This window comes from Acipenser ruthenus, chromosome 3 (assembly GCF_902713425.1).
Source record: "Acipenser ruthenus chromosome 3, fAciRut3.2 maternal haplotype, whole genome shotgun sequence".
NCBI lineage: Eukaryota > Metazoa > Chordata > Actinopteri > Acipenseriformes > Acipenseridae > Acipenser > Acipenser ruthenus.
In genome coordinates this window covers 2,950,338-2,964,428 of record NC_081191.1, presented here as the reverse complement: position 1 = coordinate 2,964,428, position 14,091 = coordinate 2,950,338, and the positions used below count along the sequence as shown (strand labels likewise).

At 43.7% G+C, this 14,091-nt stretch overlaps 1 protein-coding gene across 2 annotated transcripts in view; it reads left to right on the top strand.

The window, feature by feature from the left end:
* The window catches only part of trpn1 (transient receptor potential cation channel, subfamily N, member 1), a 56,234-nt gene extending 44,757 nt beyond the window's left edge, over positions 1-11,477 (top strand). For both annotated transcript variants that reach the window (XM_059010416.1, XM_059010417.1), the window contains exons 26-29: positions 1,661-3,017; positions 3,616-3,765; positions 8,934-9,121; positions 10,197-11,477. In XM_059010416.1, coding sequence (XP_058866399.1) covers positions 1,661-3,017; positions 3,616-3,765; positions 8,934-9,121; positions 10,197-10,259 — 1,758 coding nt within the window. In that variant the 3' untranslated portion in view covers positions 10,260-11,477. The remainder of the gene's footprint in view (positions 1-1,660; positions 3,018-3,615; positions 3,766-8,933; positions 9,122-10,196) is intronic.
* Positions 11,478-14,091: the final 2,614 nt, after the last annotated feature.

The window sequence follows — 14,091 nt, the reverse complement described above, 5'->3', positions numbered from 1 at the left end:
ACAGTGTCATTTTATACTGGCACACACTTAGAAACCACAACACTCTGAACCTGGTCGAGGACAGGAAGGTGGGGCCCCTGTGTGCACAGTGTCATTTTATACTGGCACACACTTAGAAACCACAACACTCTGAACCTGGTCGAGGACAGGAAGGTGGGGCCCCTGTGTGCACAGGGTCATTTTATACTGGCACACACTTAGAAACCACAACACTTTGAACCTGGTCGAGGACAGGAAGGTGGGGCCCCTGTGTGCACAGTGTCATTTTATACTGGCACACACTTAGAAACCACAACACTCTGAACCTGGTCGAGGACAGGAAGGTGGGGACCCTGTGTGCACAGTGTCATTTTATACTGGCACACACTTAGAAACCACAACACTCTGAACCTGGTCGAGGACAGGAAGGTGGGGCCATGTTCTTTTAATATGCTTTACCATATTGTACCTCTCTGGGCTTTACAATGCTTACCACCTGTGCTTTACCACATTTTACTATGCACTTCACTATGCTTTTATTGTGGTACAGTATACTTATTTTTACCTTTTAAAGATATTTCAATGATAATATATGGCAACTTTTTTCATTAAGTGTCTATTTACATAAGTTAGTAAATACATAATTGCAATGTTATTATGCATAGTTACAATGTGTAGCTCTTTTTGCATGATATATATAAGTGCTCAATTATATTAGAAAAGGGTTAGGCTCAGGGATAGGAATAGGGTTAGTGTTATATCATGCAAAAAGATTTCCACGTTAAGTGCATTGTACCTATGCATAGTAACATTGTAATTATGTGTATTTACTATGTAAATACACAGTAGTTAGAGACAATGTAAAATGATACCTAATCTATTAGCTCAATCCATTCCATGTTAGAAGGTAGATTTGTCTTACAATGCCAGTGTGCACATAATAACAAGACCCCAGACACAAATCAGCCGACCTTCACCATGACAAAAGGGGCAGTGGAAATGGTTCTGCTTCTTAGTAAGGATAAGAAAGGGGGATTAAAGCTTTAGTTATAACACCATTAACATGTAATTGGTGGAATTCCTTATCTGTAAGATAAACAAGTGTTATCCATTATTTGAAAGGTCTCTGAAAAAATATGAGGGGTTTTATTGCATTAGTAAACTGAATTGTACATATGCAGTATATACTACATGTTGTCCTGTTTGATTGGTTTTGGAAGTAGATACACGTTTAAGTTGCCCTTTTTTCATTTAACCAGAAGATGACAGCATAACTTAGGCTAGTGTCATAAAAGGTTTCAATTCACAGATGCAGAATATTGTATTCTCCTACTGTGGGTATTTTCAATGAACATACATGAATATATGTGAGAGTAATACCAAGAAAAAAAAGAATGTGCAAAATATGAATTGCATTCTGACGTTTTTATTTTTTATCATTCACTTGTTTGGCGAATGAGACATCAATTAAGCATGTAATTCTTTATAATACTTTACTGAAAGAATAACTTTTATGTTTGTATGTATGTATTATTATTATTATTATTATTATTATTATTATTATTATTATTATTATTATTTATATATTTTTTTAATTATAGCTCAATCAGGGTTTTTTTTGGTTTTGTTTTTTTGTAAAAATTCGCGTCTTTTAAAATTCTGTTTGCTATCTTTTTTGCAGTTTATTTTCGATCTAATGGTCTGCGGGAAGCTGAACAGCGACAAGGTGATTGAGGAGTTTGTGCTCCACTCCAGAGCTCCCCTGGACACAGCGGTCAAGCTTTCCCGGGCATTCAGCCTCACTGCCCTGAAAGAGAAGGAGCGCTCCATGGACCTACTCAACGCTGCCAAGTACTGCGAGGGCATGGCCACCGAACTCCTTACCATCGCCTCTGGAGGCAAGAGCGCCGGCTGCATCCTGCGTGCAGTGGACCACCGGAGAACTCCCATGCTGGACTGCCTGATTGAGAGTCAGCAGAAGGACGTGGTGGCCCACCCAGCTGTGCAGAAGTACCTGACGGAGGTCTGGTATGGAAACCTGAAGTGGGCGCCGTGGAAGATAGTGCTCCTGTTCTTCTGCTTCCTGCTCTGCCCTGTGGTCTGGCTGGTCTTCTCCCTTCCCCTGAAGCACAGGTTCAACAAGATCCCCATCATGAAGTTCATGAGCCACCTGGTGTCCCACATGTTCCTCTTGATACTCTTCATTCTGACCATTGTCTACCCTCCCATCAGCCCTATCTACCTGGGGAAGTTGCTGCCTGCTTGGAATGAGTGGCTGCTCCTGGCCTGGCTCTCTGGGATTCTAGTCTCTGAGCTGACCCACCCAGGTGAAAGGATTGGCTTGGCTTGGATCCGAGTCCTGGTCCTGGGTTTCTCTGCCATCGCTTTCTTCTGTCACCTGCTGGCCTTTGCCTTCCAGTCGTCTGACCGCCTGCACTGCCTGTTTGCCCGCAACATCTTCTTAGCTGTCGCCATGACCCTCAGCTTTGTGCAGTTCCTTGAGTTTCTGACTTTCCACCACCTCTTTGGACCTTGGGCCATCATTATCAGGGACCTCATAAAGGACCTGGCCCGATTTGCAGTCATCCTCGTGCTGTTCCACACGGCCTTTACCATGAATCTCTCTGTTGTCTATCAGCCGGTTTACCCCGAGGACACACAGTCTGGCAATAGCACAGGGGGTGAGAGCACTGAGATCCAGACCCCTTTGGAGATATCCATCAAGCTCTTCTTCGCGCTCTTTGGCCTCGTTGACCCAGAAGCCATGCCCAAGCTTAGTCGGACACCAGCGTTCACGAATGTCATCAGCAATTTTTTTTACGGTATGTATTTGGTGGTTACCGTCATCGTGCTGATCAACCTTCTGATTGCCATGATGAGCGACACCTACCAGCGAATCCAGGCGCAGTCAGATACAGAGTGGAAGTTTGGGAGGGCCATGCTCATCCGGGATATGAACCGGAAGTCAGGCACGCCATCCCCGTTCAACCTCTTTACCAACCTCTTCTTCTACTTCAAGATGCTCTTCAAACATGACGGTGGGTTTTAGTTCCTTTTCTTGTTCACTTCCTAGGCTTATTGAAAAATCTGCTTTATGTTTTAGGTGGCTGTATTAAGATCGATCATTGTTTAGATCATTAAAATAGACCTCCCTAATTTAATCTAGGACATCATGTGAGAACCATGTGTCTTTGTTGGTGGTTTCTTGCTTGGTTAATATTCCTATTACTTTGATTAATTTATTTAGGCTTGTATATGCAATTTTAGCATGACAATTATTTGAAGCATCTCTCCTAGGAAATTGTAAACAAAATATCCCCTTCAGGCATGGCTGCACAATGTTTCTTCCTCTGACATCATGTTTTCCTGACCCCAAGCAGAGCAACGATGGTCAAGTGCAAATTGGCCCTTAGCAATCAATTATTCAAATGAATGGGAATATCAAAGAAAGGCAAGCTCTGTCTTGTTAAACTTCCAAATCTATAAGCACTCACTTTAAGCTCTGCAGTGTAATTCAAGTGTTCAGCTAACCCTGTGCAGATCTATGTTCACAGCACGCACCTGGGGTTTTCCTCCCTGCCCCACTTCCCCCACTTTTGCCCTTGTTGTAGCCAATGCCATTGTGTGTCTGCTTAGGTAAGATCTGCTCCTCTGATGGGAGGGACCTGATGACAGAGGAGCAGGAGCTGGATGTCTACACAGATACCCGCTCCTTAGATATGCTGGCACACACCTCTGTGGACTGGATACGCACCACTAACAAGAGGACCCAGATCTCCCCAGAAGGTACTCGGAAATACCATCACTTCTTATTGTTTGATGTCAGATGTGTACTAGGAAAATAATTCAATCTCTCTGTTCTGGTTGCTTAACTTGTTATCAGAACCCAACAATGAGAAGAAAATGATGTACAGCTAGGTGTATATTACAATTATTTTTCTTCATACTAAGTAGAAGTATGAGAGAGAGAGAGAGAGAGAGAGAGAGAGAGAGAGAGAGAGAGAGACAGAGAGAGAGAGAGAGAGAGAGAGAGATTATTTAGTAATATATACATGTCACAAAGACGGCCGGAGTGGGTGGCGTCAGACCAGAATCAGGAAGTAACACACAGAGATTTGGGGTTTTCGTTTCGTTCATTTAATAAACAGAACAGAAAATAAAAGGTTTGAACAGACAAAAACACGGGACACGGCACTTGACGCCAAAATAAACGGACAGACAAAACGACTAGACACTAACACACAGGTGAAACGGAGACGAACAAACACGGTGAGAATACACTTATTATATTTATAATTACGCTGACGATTTTACTCCTTCTCTCTCACCCGTTCTCCACTCTCTGAACACCTAACCCTGACTGAATGAAATGTGCGTCTATATATACTATTGTGCTGGGATTCAATTACTAATTAATTATTCACTTGAATCCCAGCACGTGAATTAATTCTGTGCAACCCCGTGCTCACATTATACATATTTTATCTGCACGTGAAGTGATGTGCCATCCTCGTGCCTAAATATAATTATACACTTTAAACACACGTGAAACACAGACCCGTTTATATCCCGTGTACCAATGACTATACACCAACATTAACACACGCAACATACAACACAACACACAAATGCACACAGGGGCGGGGCGCATTGCCACATATACCCCCCCCTTGTGCGCAGCACACATGGCCTTTACGGCCACCTCCCCCCTTAAAAATCCAGCAGTCCAGGACAAAGTCTCGGGCTGGGAAGGGAGGCTTCAGTGGGCCCATGGCTGGCCATGCTGTCAGCACCCCTGCCGGTAGTGGCACGGCTGACAGCCTGTTGGTCCACTCCTGCAGCGAAACTGCTGCTGGGGAAAGTGGTCTCCTGACCTCTCTCCCTGTCTTTGTAGCCGGTAGCTCCCTTTGATGGGGCTCCGACCACAGTACTGCCGGCAGCGAAGAAGCTGCAGTGGGAGCAGGTCTCCGGACCTCCCCCACGATCTCCGGCAGCGAAACTGCTGCAGTGGGAGCAGGTCTCCGGACCTCCCCCACGATCTCCGGCAGCGAAACTGCTGCAGTGGGAGCAGGTCTCCGGACCTCCCCCACGATCTCCGGCAGCGAAACTGCTGCAGTGGGAGCAGGTCTCCTGACCTCCCCCACGATCTCCGGCAGCGAAACTGCTGCTGGGGTTGGTGGTCTCCAGACCTCCTCCCCCTTCTTCGTGGCCGACAGCTCCCCTTTCTGGGGCTCCGGCCACCGTACTCCCCGTGGTGGAGGTACGGGAAGCAGAGACAGCTCCTGCTGTTCTGCTTCTGGCAGTGGCAGAGGCAGAGGCAGCTCCTGCTCCTCTGCTCCTGGAAGTGGCAGAGGCAGCTCCTGCTCCTCTGCTCCTGGAAGTGGCAGAGGCAGCTCCTGCTCCTCTGCTCCTGCTGATGTAGGTGGTGGAGGCAGAGGCAGCTCCGGCTGCTCTGCTCCTGCCGATGTAGGTGGCGGAGGCAGAGGCAGCTCCGGCTGCTCTGCTCCTGCCGGTGAAGGTGGGAGCAGCGTGTAGTCTCCTGCCGATGGAGGTGGGAGCAGCGTGTAGTCTCCCCCTTTTTCAGGGGACTGGTGCTGCTCTGCCTCTCTTGCAGCGGACTGGTGCGGCTCTGCCTCTGAAGGGGAAACCAGCAGGCATTCTTCCTCTGCTGGTTGTGCTGGGGAAACCAGCAGGCATTCTTCCTCTGCTGGTTGTGCTGGGGAAACCAGCAGGGATTCTTCCTCTGCTGTTTGTGCTGGGGAAATCAGCAGGCATTCTTCCTCTGCTGGTTGTGCTGGGGAAACCAGCAGGCATTCTTCCTCTGCTGGTTGTGCTGGGGAAACCAGCAGGCATTCTTCCTCTGCTGGTTGGGCTGGGGAAACCAGCAGGCATTCTTCCTCTGCTGGTTGTGCTGGGGAAACCAGCAGGCATTCTACCTCTGCTGGTTGGGATGGGGAAACCAGCAGGCATTCTTGCTCTGCTGGTGAAGGTGGGAACAGCTGCCTCTCAGGCTTCGGATTCCCGCGGTCCCCCCGTCTGGACGCTGGACGCTCGCGGTCCCCCCGTCTGGGCGCTGGACGCTCGCGGTCCCCCCGTCTGGGCGCTAGTTCCTCCTCTTCATACTGGGTGGGGCATATGGCTAACGTGTGCCCATAAGCCCCACAGCCAGGGCATAACTCTGCTGCGAGGTTCTTTAAAAAAACCTCCCAGCCATCATCCCCGACCTCCTCCCTTTTGGGCTGTGGACGCCCCGACTCCTCCCTTTTGGGCTGTGGACACTCGGGTTCCCCCCACTCAGGCGTAGGACGTTCGGGTTCCTCCCACTCAGGCGTAGGACGCTCAGGCTCCTCCCACTCGGGCTGTGGACGCTCAGGCTCCTCCCACTCGGGCTGTGGACGCTCAGGCTCCTCCCACTCGGGCTGTGGACGCTCAGGCTCCTCCCACTCGGGCTGTGGACGCTCAGGCTCCTCCCACTCGGGCTGTGGACGCTCAGGCTCCTCCCGCTCAGGTACTGGAGAGGGCAGCGACTGCTCCTCTCCCTCTTGCTCACTGGAAGGCATCCCTCCCATGTCTGCAGCTAGGTAACCCAGCACCACCATGGTGAGGTCACGAACGGATGCCGGGTTGTGCTGTTGCTCCCAGTCCTCCCATCGTTTCCCATCTCGCATCTGCAGTGCATGAATAACCATGGGGAGGTCACTGGCGAAGTTCCCCTCGGGGTGCACCAGCCAGTCCCATATTTCCCGGGACGGTGGGGAACCCGGTGGCAGTGGGGGTAGAGGGGTGGCTACTGCCCCGTTGTGGCTGTCCTCCTCCCAGCCCGGCATGCAGGATGAGGGCTGCAGCTGTTGTTGCTGCTGCTGCTTCTGCTGCTTCCTGCAGCTCTTTCTTCCCATCCTCGCTTTACTATTTTTTTTTTTTTTTTTTTCACAGAACCCCCTCTCCTGGTCTGACGCTTGGAGGCGCTATTATCCCACGATGACACCACGTGTCACAAAGACGGCCGGAGTGGGTGGCGTCAGACCAGAATCAGGAAGTAACACACAGAGATTTGGGGTTTTCGTTAAGCTGAGCGCGTGATCGCGCTCACCATTTAATAAACAGAACAGAAAATAAAAGGTTTGAACAGACAAAAACACGGGACACGGCACTTGACGCCAAAATAAACGGACAGACAAAACGACTAGACACTAACACACAGGTGAAACGGAGACGAACAAACACGGTGAGAATACACTTATTATATTTATAATTACGCTGACGATTTTACTCCTTCTCTCTCACCCGTTCTCCACTCTCTGAACACCTAACCCTGACTGAATGAAATGTGCGTCTATATATACTATTGTGCTGGGATTCAATTACTAATTAATTATTCACTTGAATCCCAGCACGTGAATTAATTCTGTGCAACCCCGTGCTCACATTATACATATTTTATCTGCACGTGAAGTGATGTGCCATCCTCGTGCCTAAATATAATTATACACTTTAAACACACGTGAAACACAGACCCGTTTATATCCCGTGTACCAATGACTATACACCAACATTAACACACGCAACATACAACACAACACACAAATGCACACAGGGGCGGGGCGCATTGCCACAATACATTTTCCATTTTTAGAAATTCAAAAAAAGTTTGTGTGAACTCTAAGGAGTTTGAGATGTTGCCCTGCCAAAACTTTGAAAAAAATGCAGTATAAAATAGATAGATAGATAGAAAAAAAGTTCTAATGTTTTTTGGGATTAGATTATTACTACATAACATATAGGTCAGGAAAAGTGGCTTGGTCTCATTAGCATTTTGTAAAGCTCACAGGACCTTTACTTACTATCTATGAGAGAGCATCTCCGTCAGAAGTAAAGGATCTAAAGAATCTTGGTATTATTTTTGACCAAGACTTTGCTTTTGATGAGCATATTCATAATATTACTAAAGTTTCTTTTTACCATCTTTGTAATGTTGCTCGTATTCGCTCCTGTCTTACTCAGGCAGATGCAGAAAAGCTGATTCATGTCTTTGTTTTGTTTTTTCTCGTATAGACTATTGTAATGCTTTGCTTGTTGGTGTCTCAAAAAACTCTCTTAAAAAATTACAATATGTCCAAAATTCAGCGGCTAGAATTTTAACTAAAACCAAATTCACTGATCATATTACTCCAGTCTTAGCCACACTGCATTGGCTCAGTGGGAGGCAGTGTGGAGTAGTGGTTAGGGCCCTGGACTCTTGACCGGAGGGACGTGGGTTCAATCCCCAGTGGGGGACACTGCTGCTGTACCCTTGAGCAAGGTACTTTACCTAGATTGCTCCAGTAAAAACCCAACTGTATAAATGGGTAATTGTATGTAAAAATAATGTGATATCTTGTAACAATTGTAAGTCGCCCTGGATAAGGGCGTCTGCTAAGAAATAAATAATAATAATAATAATAATAATAATTGGCTCCCAGTGGAGTTCAGAGTAAAATTTAAAATACTATTGCTGACTTTCAAAGCTCTGCAAAGACTTTCAAAGCTCTGTGAGCTTCTGGTACCATATACTACAGTGCGCAGTCTGCGATCCTATGATTCTGGTCTACTGAAGGTACCAATAACTAAGCGTCGATCTTTCAGGGACAGAGCCTTTTCATGTCGAGCCCCAAGGCTGTGGAATGACCTCCCGAAGGTCATAAGGGATAGTGACTGTAACCACTTTGAAATCTAAGTTGAAAACACATGTTTATTCAATGGCTTTTATTTTAACAAATTGTTATGTTTTATTGTTTTTTTTTTTAATTGTTCAGCGCTTTGAGATGCACATGAAAGGCGCTATATAAAATAAAGATGATTATTATTATTATTAGAACTGAGAGACAATTTACTAACACACTGGGTCAATACACTTAAACAATAGCCACTGTGGTCAGGGGGTAGTGGCATACAAAAACTTTGTTTGTGTCTTTCAGGAGGATTGGTAAGACATTCCAGACAGAGTGGACTCATACATATCGATGAGGTGACTGACTGGCAGAGTGTGGCACTTCGTTACTTAGCAATGAAGGGGCAGACTGATGGGACACTGCTGGATAAAGACTCATTTCCCTATGAGGAGACCATGAGGGCAGAGCACTTCAGAGCTGCATCCACTGTAAAGGTATCAGATGGAATCTCCTGACCATGACTGGCCTTTTCCACTGTGAAGGTATCATACAAGATCTCCTGACCAACACTGGCCTTTTCCACTGTGAAGGTACCAGACGAGATCTCCTGACCAACACTGGCCTTTTCCAATGTGAAGGTACCAGACAACATCTCCTGACCAACACTGGCCTTTTCCAATGTGAAGGTACCAGACGAGATCTCCTGACCAAAACTGGCCTTTTCCACTGTGAAGGTACCAGACGAGATCTCCTGACCAACATAGGCCTTTTCCACTGTGAAGGTACCAGACGAGATCTCCTGACTAACACTGGCCTTTTCCACTGTGAAGGTACCAGACAAGATCTCCTGACCAACACTGGCCTTTTCCACTGCCTAACAATAACATGGCCAACTGGGCTGCCATCGTGCTCTCTGAAACAGACGACTCGATGGCAATGCAGTCAGCTAGTACACTTTCAGTTCCAATGGAGCATGTCTGTATGGCAATGCTATCAGCCAGGACACTTCGGAGCAAGAGGTCATTTACAGTACAGTATTTACAGCAGCTCACTCTCACTGGTCAGCTTGTTTAGTTTGGAAAAAAAACACACCATTTATTCAGATCTTCATTCAGTCACCTGATGTCTGCTTTAACTTATACAGGCTATATTAACTTTTTTTTAATTATTATTTTAGGTAAAAAAATGTAATTTTTAAATAAACATACAGGGTATTATTTTTTTATTTGTTACTGTCCAACATTTATACATTAACACAATAATTTGTATTTTTCTTTATAATATTATAATACATTTTTTACATAAATATGTAAATGTGGACTACAGCCACTTCAAAATTCTGCTAACCCACCCCCCCAATCTTTCAAAGCATCATTCACAAAAAAATGTTGTAGTGCAGCAGTTGTGAAGACAGAATTAAAGATTTAACGAGCAGCACTGTTCTGTTTATTGAAATAAAAATGCACAAGATGTTTTTCAACTGAGTCATTCTGCAGTCCCTACCGATGCCTATAAACCCCACAGTCCTTACCCAACACTAACATTCTGCCATTTACTCCTTCTCCCTAGAGCAAGTGCTTAAATGAGACTCCGAGGCAGCAACTGCTAATATTCTTTACTAAGCGTGTTTAAAATGCTAACAACACAGTGGCCCCTGGACCCCTGCAAATGGATTGCTCCTATGTCTTGTAAATTAAAATTGGATTTAAAATGAATAAATAAATGTTACTCTGCTTGTCGATTTAACTACGGAAATCATTGAACATTGCAACTGTACCACCTAAATCCTTCCTGTGATTCATAGTTAGTTATGAAAATGAAATAATTGCTACAGGGTTAGTCCCTTTAAAAATGTACTGTAGCATATCATGGTACAAACTTAGCAAAGTGTATCACCACAGCATAGTAAAGCACAGTAAAAGTGTGGTAAAGCACAGATAAGTGACGTAAAGCTTTGTAAGAAAAAATAACAGGCTTGAGCATGATACAGCATGTTAAAAGCATACAGCAGTGTATTCATTGTTACTATGAGGGGGGACTTGCTATGGAACACTCCTACAAAGGCAGATGCTGTACTAGAAGTAGTATTAACCCTTGTACAATGGATATCATCTCCTACTTTATTGTGTAAACTCATTTGGTTTTCTTTATATTTTATTTAACTACTCAATTGATTTTTATTTTTTATGGAGAATAAAAGTATATATTCTTTACAAATGTGTGTTTTTTGTTTATGAATGAAAGGACAGATTTTACATTTTGTTCAAACCTGTAAAGGTGCTCTCTTTATTTAAGACATGGATTGTTCTATAGACTTGTTTTTCAAAAGTTACCAAGAAGTGTATATGTTTTTAAACATGTACGTTTTTCTTTGCACATAGACAGCTTATTGTGCTGAAAATTAGCATTATATTATTGCATGCAAATGAAAGAATGAAAGGGGAGTGGTGTATTCTGTCTGTATTTAAATGTTTGCTCCAGTTACACTTGTACAAAATTTTGCCGTTGGGCCTGCTTTTATATTAGGAAGCATTAGCACCATCTAGTGCTCAGCTGTGTACTGTCAGCAATACAAGAGGAAAATACCTGGTCACTTAGATGGTGCTGCCGGAACTCTGTCCTCTATAAAGACACTGTGACTGATCAAGCCCATGTTACTTTCATGCAGGCAGCTAGAACTGAAGAGCAGCTGCTGAACTCGGGTGAAAGCACATGCAAGAGCAGCTGCTGAACTCGGGTGAAAGCACATGCAAGAGCAGCTGCTGAACTCGGGTGAAAGCACATGCAAGAGCAGCTGCTGAACTCGGGTGAAAGCACATGCAATAGCAGCTGCTGCTCAGGTGAAAGCACATGCAAGAGCAGCTGCTGAACTCGGGTGAAAGCACATGCAAGAGCAGCTGCTGCTCAGGTGAAAGCACATGCAAGAGCAGCTGCTGAACTCGGGTGAAAGCACATGCAAGAGCAGCTGCTGAACTCGGGTGAAAGCACATGCAATAGCAGCTGCTGAACTCGGGTGAAAGCACATGCAAGAGCAGCTGCTGAACTCGGGTAAAAGCACATGCAAGAGCAGCTGCTGAACTCGGGTGAAAGCACATGCAAGAGCAGCTGCTGAACTCGGGTGAAAGCACATGCAAGAGCAGCTGCTGAACTCGGGTGAAAGCACATGGAAAGGCATATAAAAAAGAGAAAAAGCACAACATTTGAGTAATTGCAAAAAGAACCAAGAATAAGATTGGGGAACAGGAAATATCTGAAAGTAATTATGTAATTTGAAGCTACAGTAGTCACCCTTTAACATACCAAGCATTGCCTCAGCCTAGTGAATAAGTATGACGAAACCGATCGAGGGGGGCATGCTCTGCCCTTAAAGTTCCCATGACCTGACCATGTCTGGGCCTTGATTATTACTGTTTGTTTTCTCTGGGGAGTATGAGCACTTTTGGAAAGCTATGTTATCCTGTCTAAAAAAGATAAGCAATTTCTAGTTTTCCTCCAATCACACACTGAAAATAGAAAGTTTTACATCTGTCTTTGTACCAGGCAGCCACACAGCAAAGAGGTTCTTACGCTACATCTGTAGTGTTTTACATATGAAAACCAAAACCAGACTTGCGCTAAAGCTAATTAAAGTTAGCATGTTATACTTTGAATAGGACTGTGCACACAGAAAGAGCTATTGAAGTTTACACACAATGGGCTTGATCATCAAAGGTACAGTGCTGTGAAAAAGTATTTACCCCTGTCTGATTTTCTGCATTTTTCACATTGTATTTGGTCAGATTTTTTTGTGGGTTGTAGTAGTATATAGAGGGAGTCTGAGAGAAAAAATAACACCATCTCAAGCTCATCTCAAGTTTGCCAAAAAACACCTGGATGATCCTCAAGAGTTCTGGAACAATGTTCTATGGGCAGATGAGTCAAAAGTGGAACTTTTTGGCCGACATGGGCCCCGTTATGTCTGGCGAAAACCAAACACTGCATTCCACAATAAGAACCTCATACCAATGGTCAAGCATGGTGGTGGTAGTGTCATGGTTTGGGGATGCTTTGCTGCATCAGGACCTGGACGCCTTGCCATCATTGAAGGAACCATGAATTCTGTTCTGTATCAGAGAATTCTACAGGAGAATGTCAGCCCATCCGTCCGTGAGCTAGCTGAAGCGCAGCTGGGTCATGCAGCAAGACAATGATCCGAAACACACAAGCAAGTCTACATCAGAATGGTTGAAGAACAAGAAATTTAAAGTTTTGGAATGGCCTAGTCAAAGTCCAGACCCAAACCCCATTGAGATGTTGTGGCAGGACCTGAAACGAGCAGCTCATGCTCGAAAACCCAGAAATGTCACTGAGTTGAAGCAGTTCTGCATGGAGGAGTGGGCCAAAATTCCTCCATGGCGCTGTGAGAGACTAACTACAGGAAGCGTTTGGTTGCAGTTATTGCTGCTAAAGGTGACGTAACCTGTTATTGAGTCTAAGGGGGCGATTACCTTTTCACACAGGGGCATTGTGTGTTGCATAACTTTCTTTAATAAATAAATGAAATATGTATCAAATTTTTGTGTTATTTGTTCACTCAGGGTCTAATATTAGGTTTTGGTTGAAGATCTGATAACATTCAGTGTCAAAAATATGCAAAAATGCAGAAAATCAGACGGGGCAAATACTTTTTCACGGCACTGTGTATATATATATATAATGGGGTGCCATGTGTAAAAAAAAAAAAAGATTCCAGATTTAACTTAAATCTTGTATTTTTTCCCCTAGATTTATAAATGTTTTGAAAATAAATACATATTTTTTTAAATGTGTACATTCAGATACAATTTATAAATCTTAAAATATTTAGCAACCTTTGAATGCTAAATCTTTATTTTAAAAATAAATATATATTTTGTTATTAAATATTTATTTTGAGAATCAGATTTAGCTGTTTGCAAATAAATCTGGATTTTGTGAATTTAAATATTTAACTAAATTTTAAATCTCTAAAAAATATTTAACATTTAGCTAAATATTTAACTAAATCTTAAATCTCTTAACAAGATTGAACATTTAGCTAAATATTTAATTAAATCTTAAATCTCTTAACTAGATTTAACATTTGGCTAAATATTTAACTGGCCAGCTAAATCTGGAGTTTGTATGCAAATGAGCTCCGCCCACTTTGTGCTTTCACACGATTTGATTGGCTTTGTAATGCTAATTGGGAAATATGCAGATTTAAGCATTACAAGAGCCAATCAAATCGCATTAAATAGATATTTTTAAAATAACGATTTAGCATTTAAATGTTGAAAAGCTGCTAAATATTTTAAAATTTATAAATTATATCTGAATGTACACATTTAAAAAAAAATATATTATTTTCACAACATTTATACATCTGGGGGAAAAATACAAGATTTAAGTTAAATCTGGAAAAAAAAAACACTTTTTTTAACGACTTCCCTGTCAGTTTGCGCAG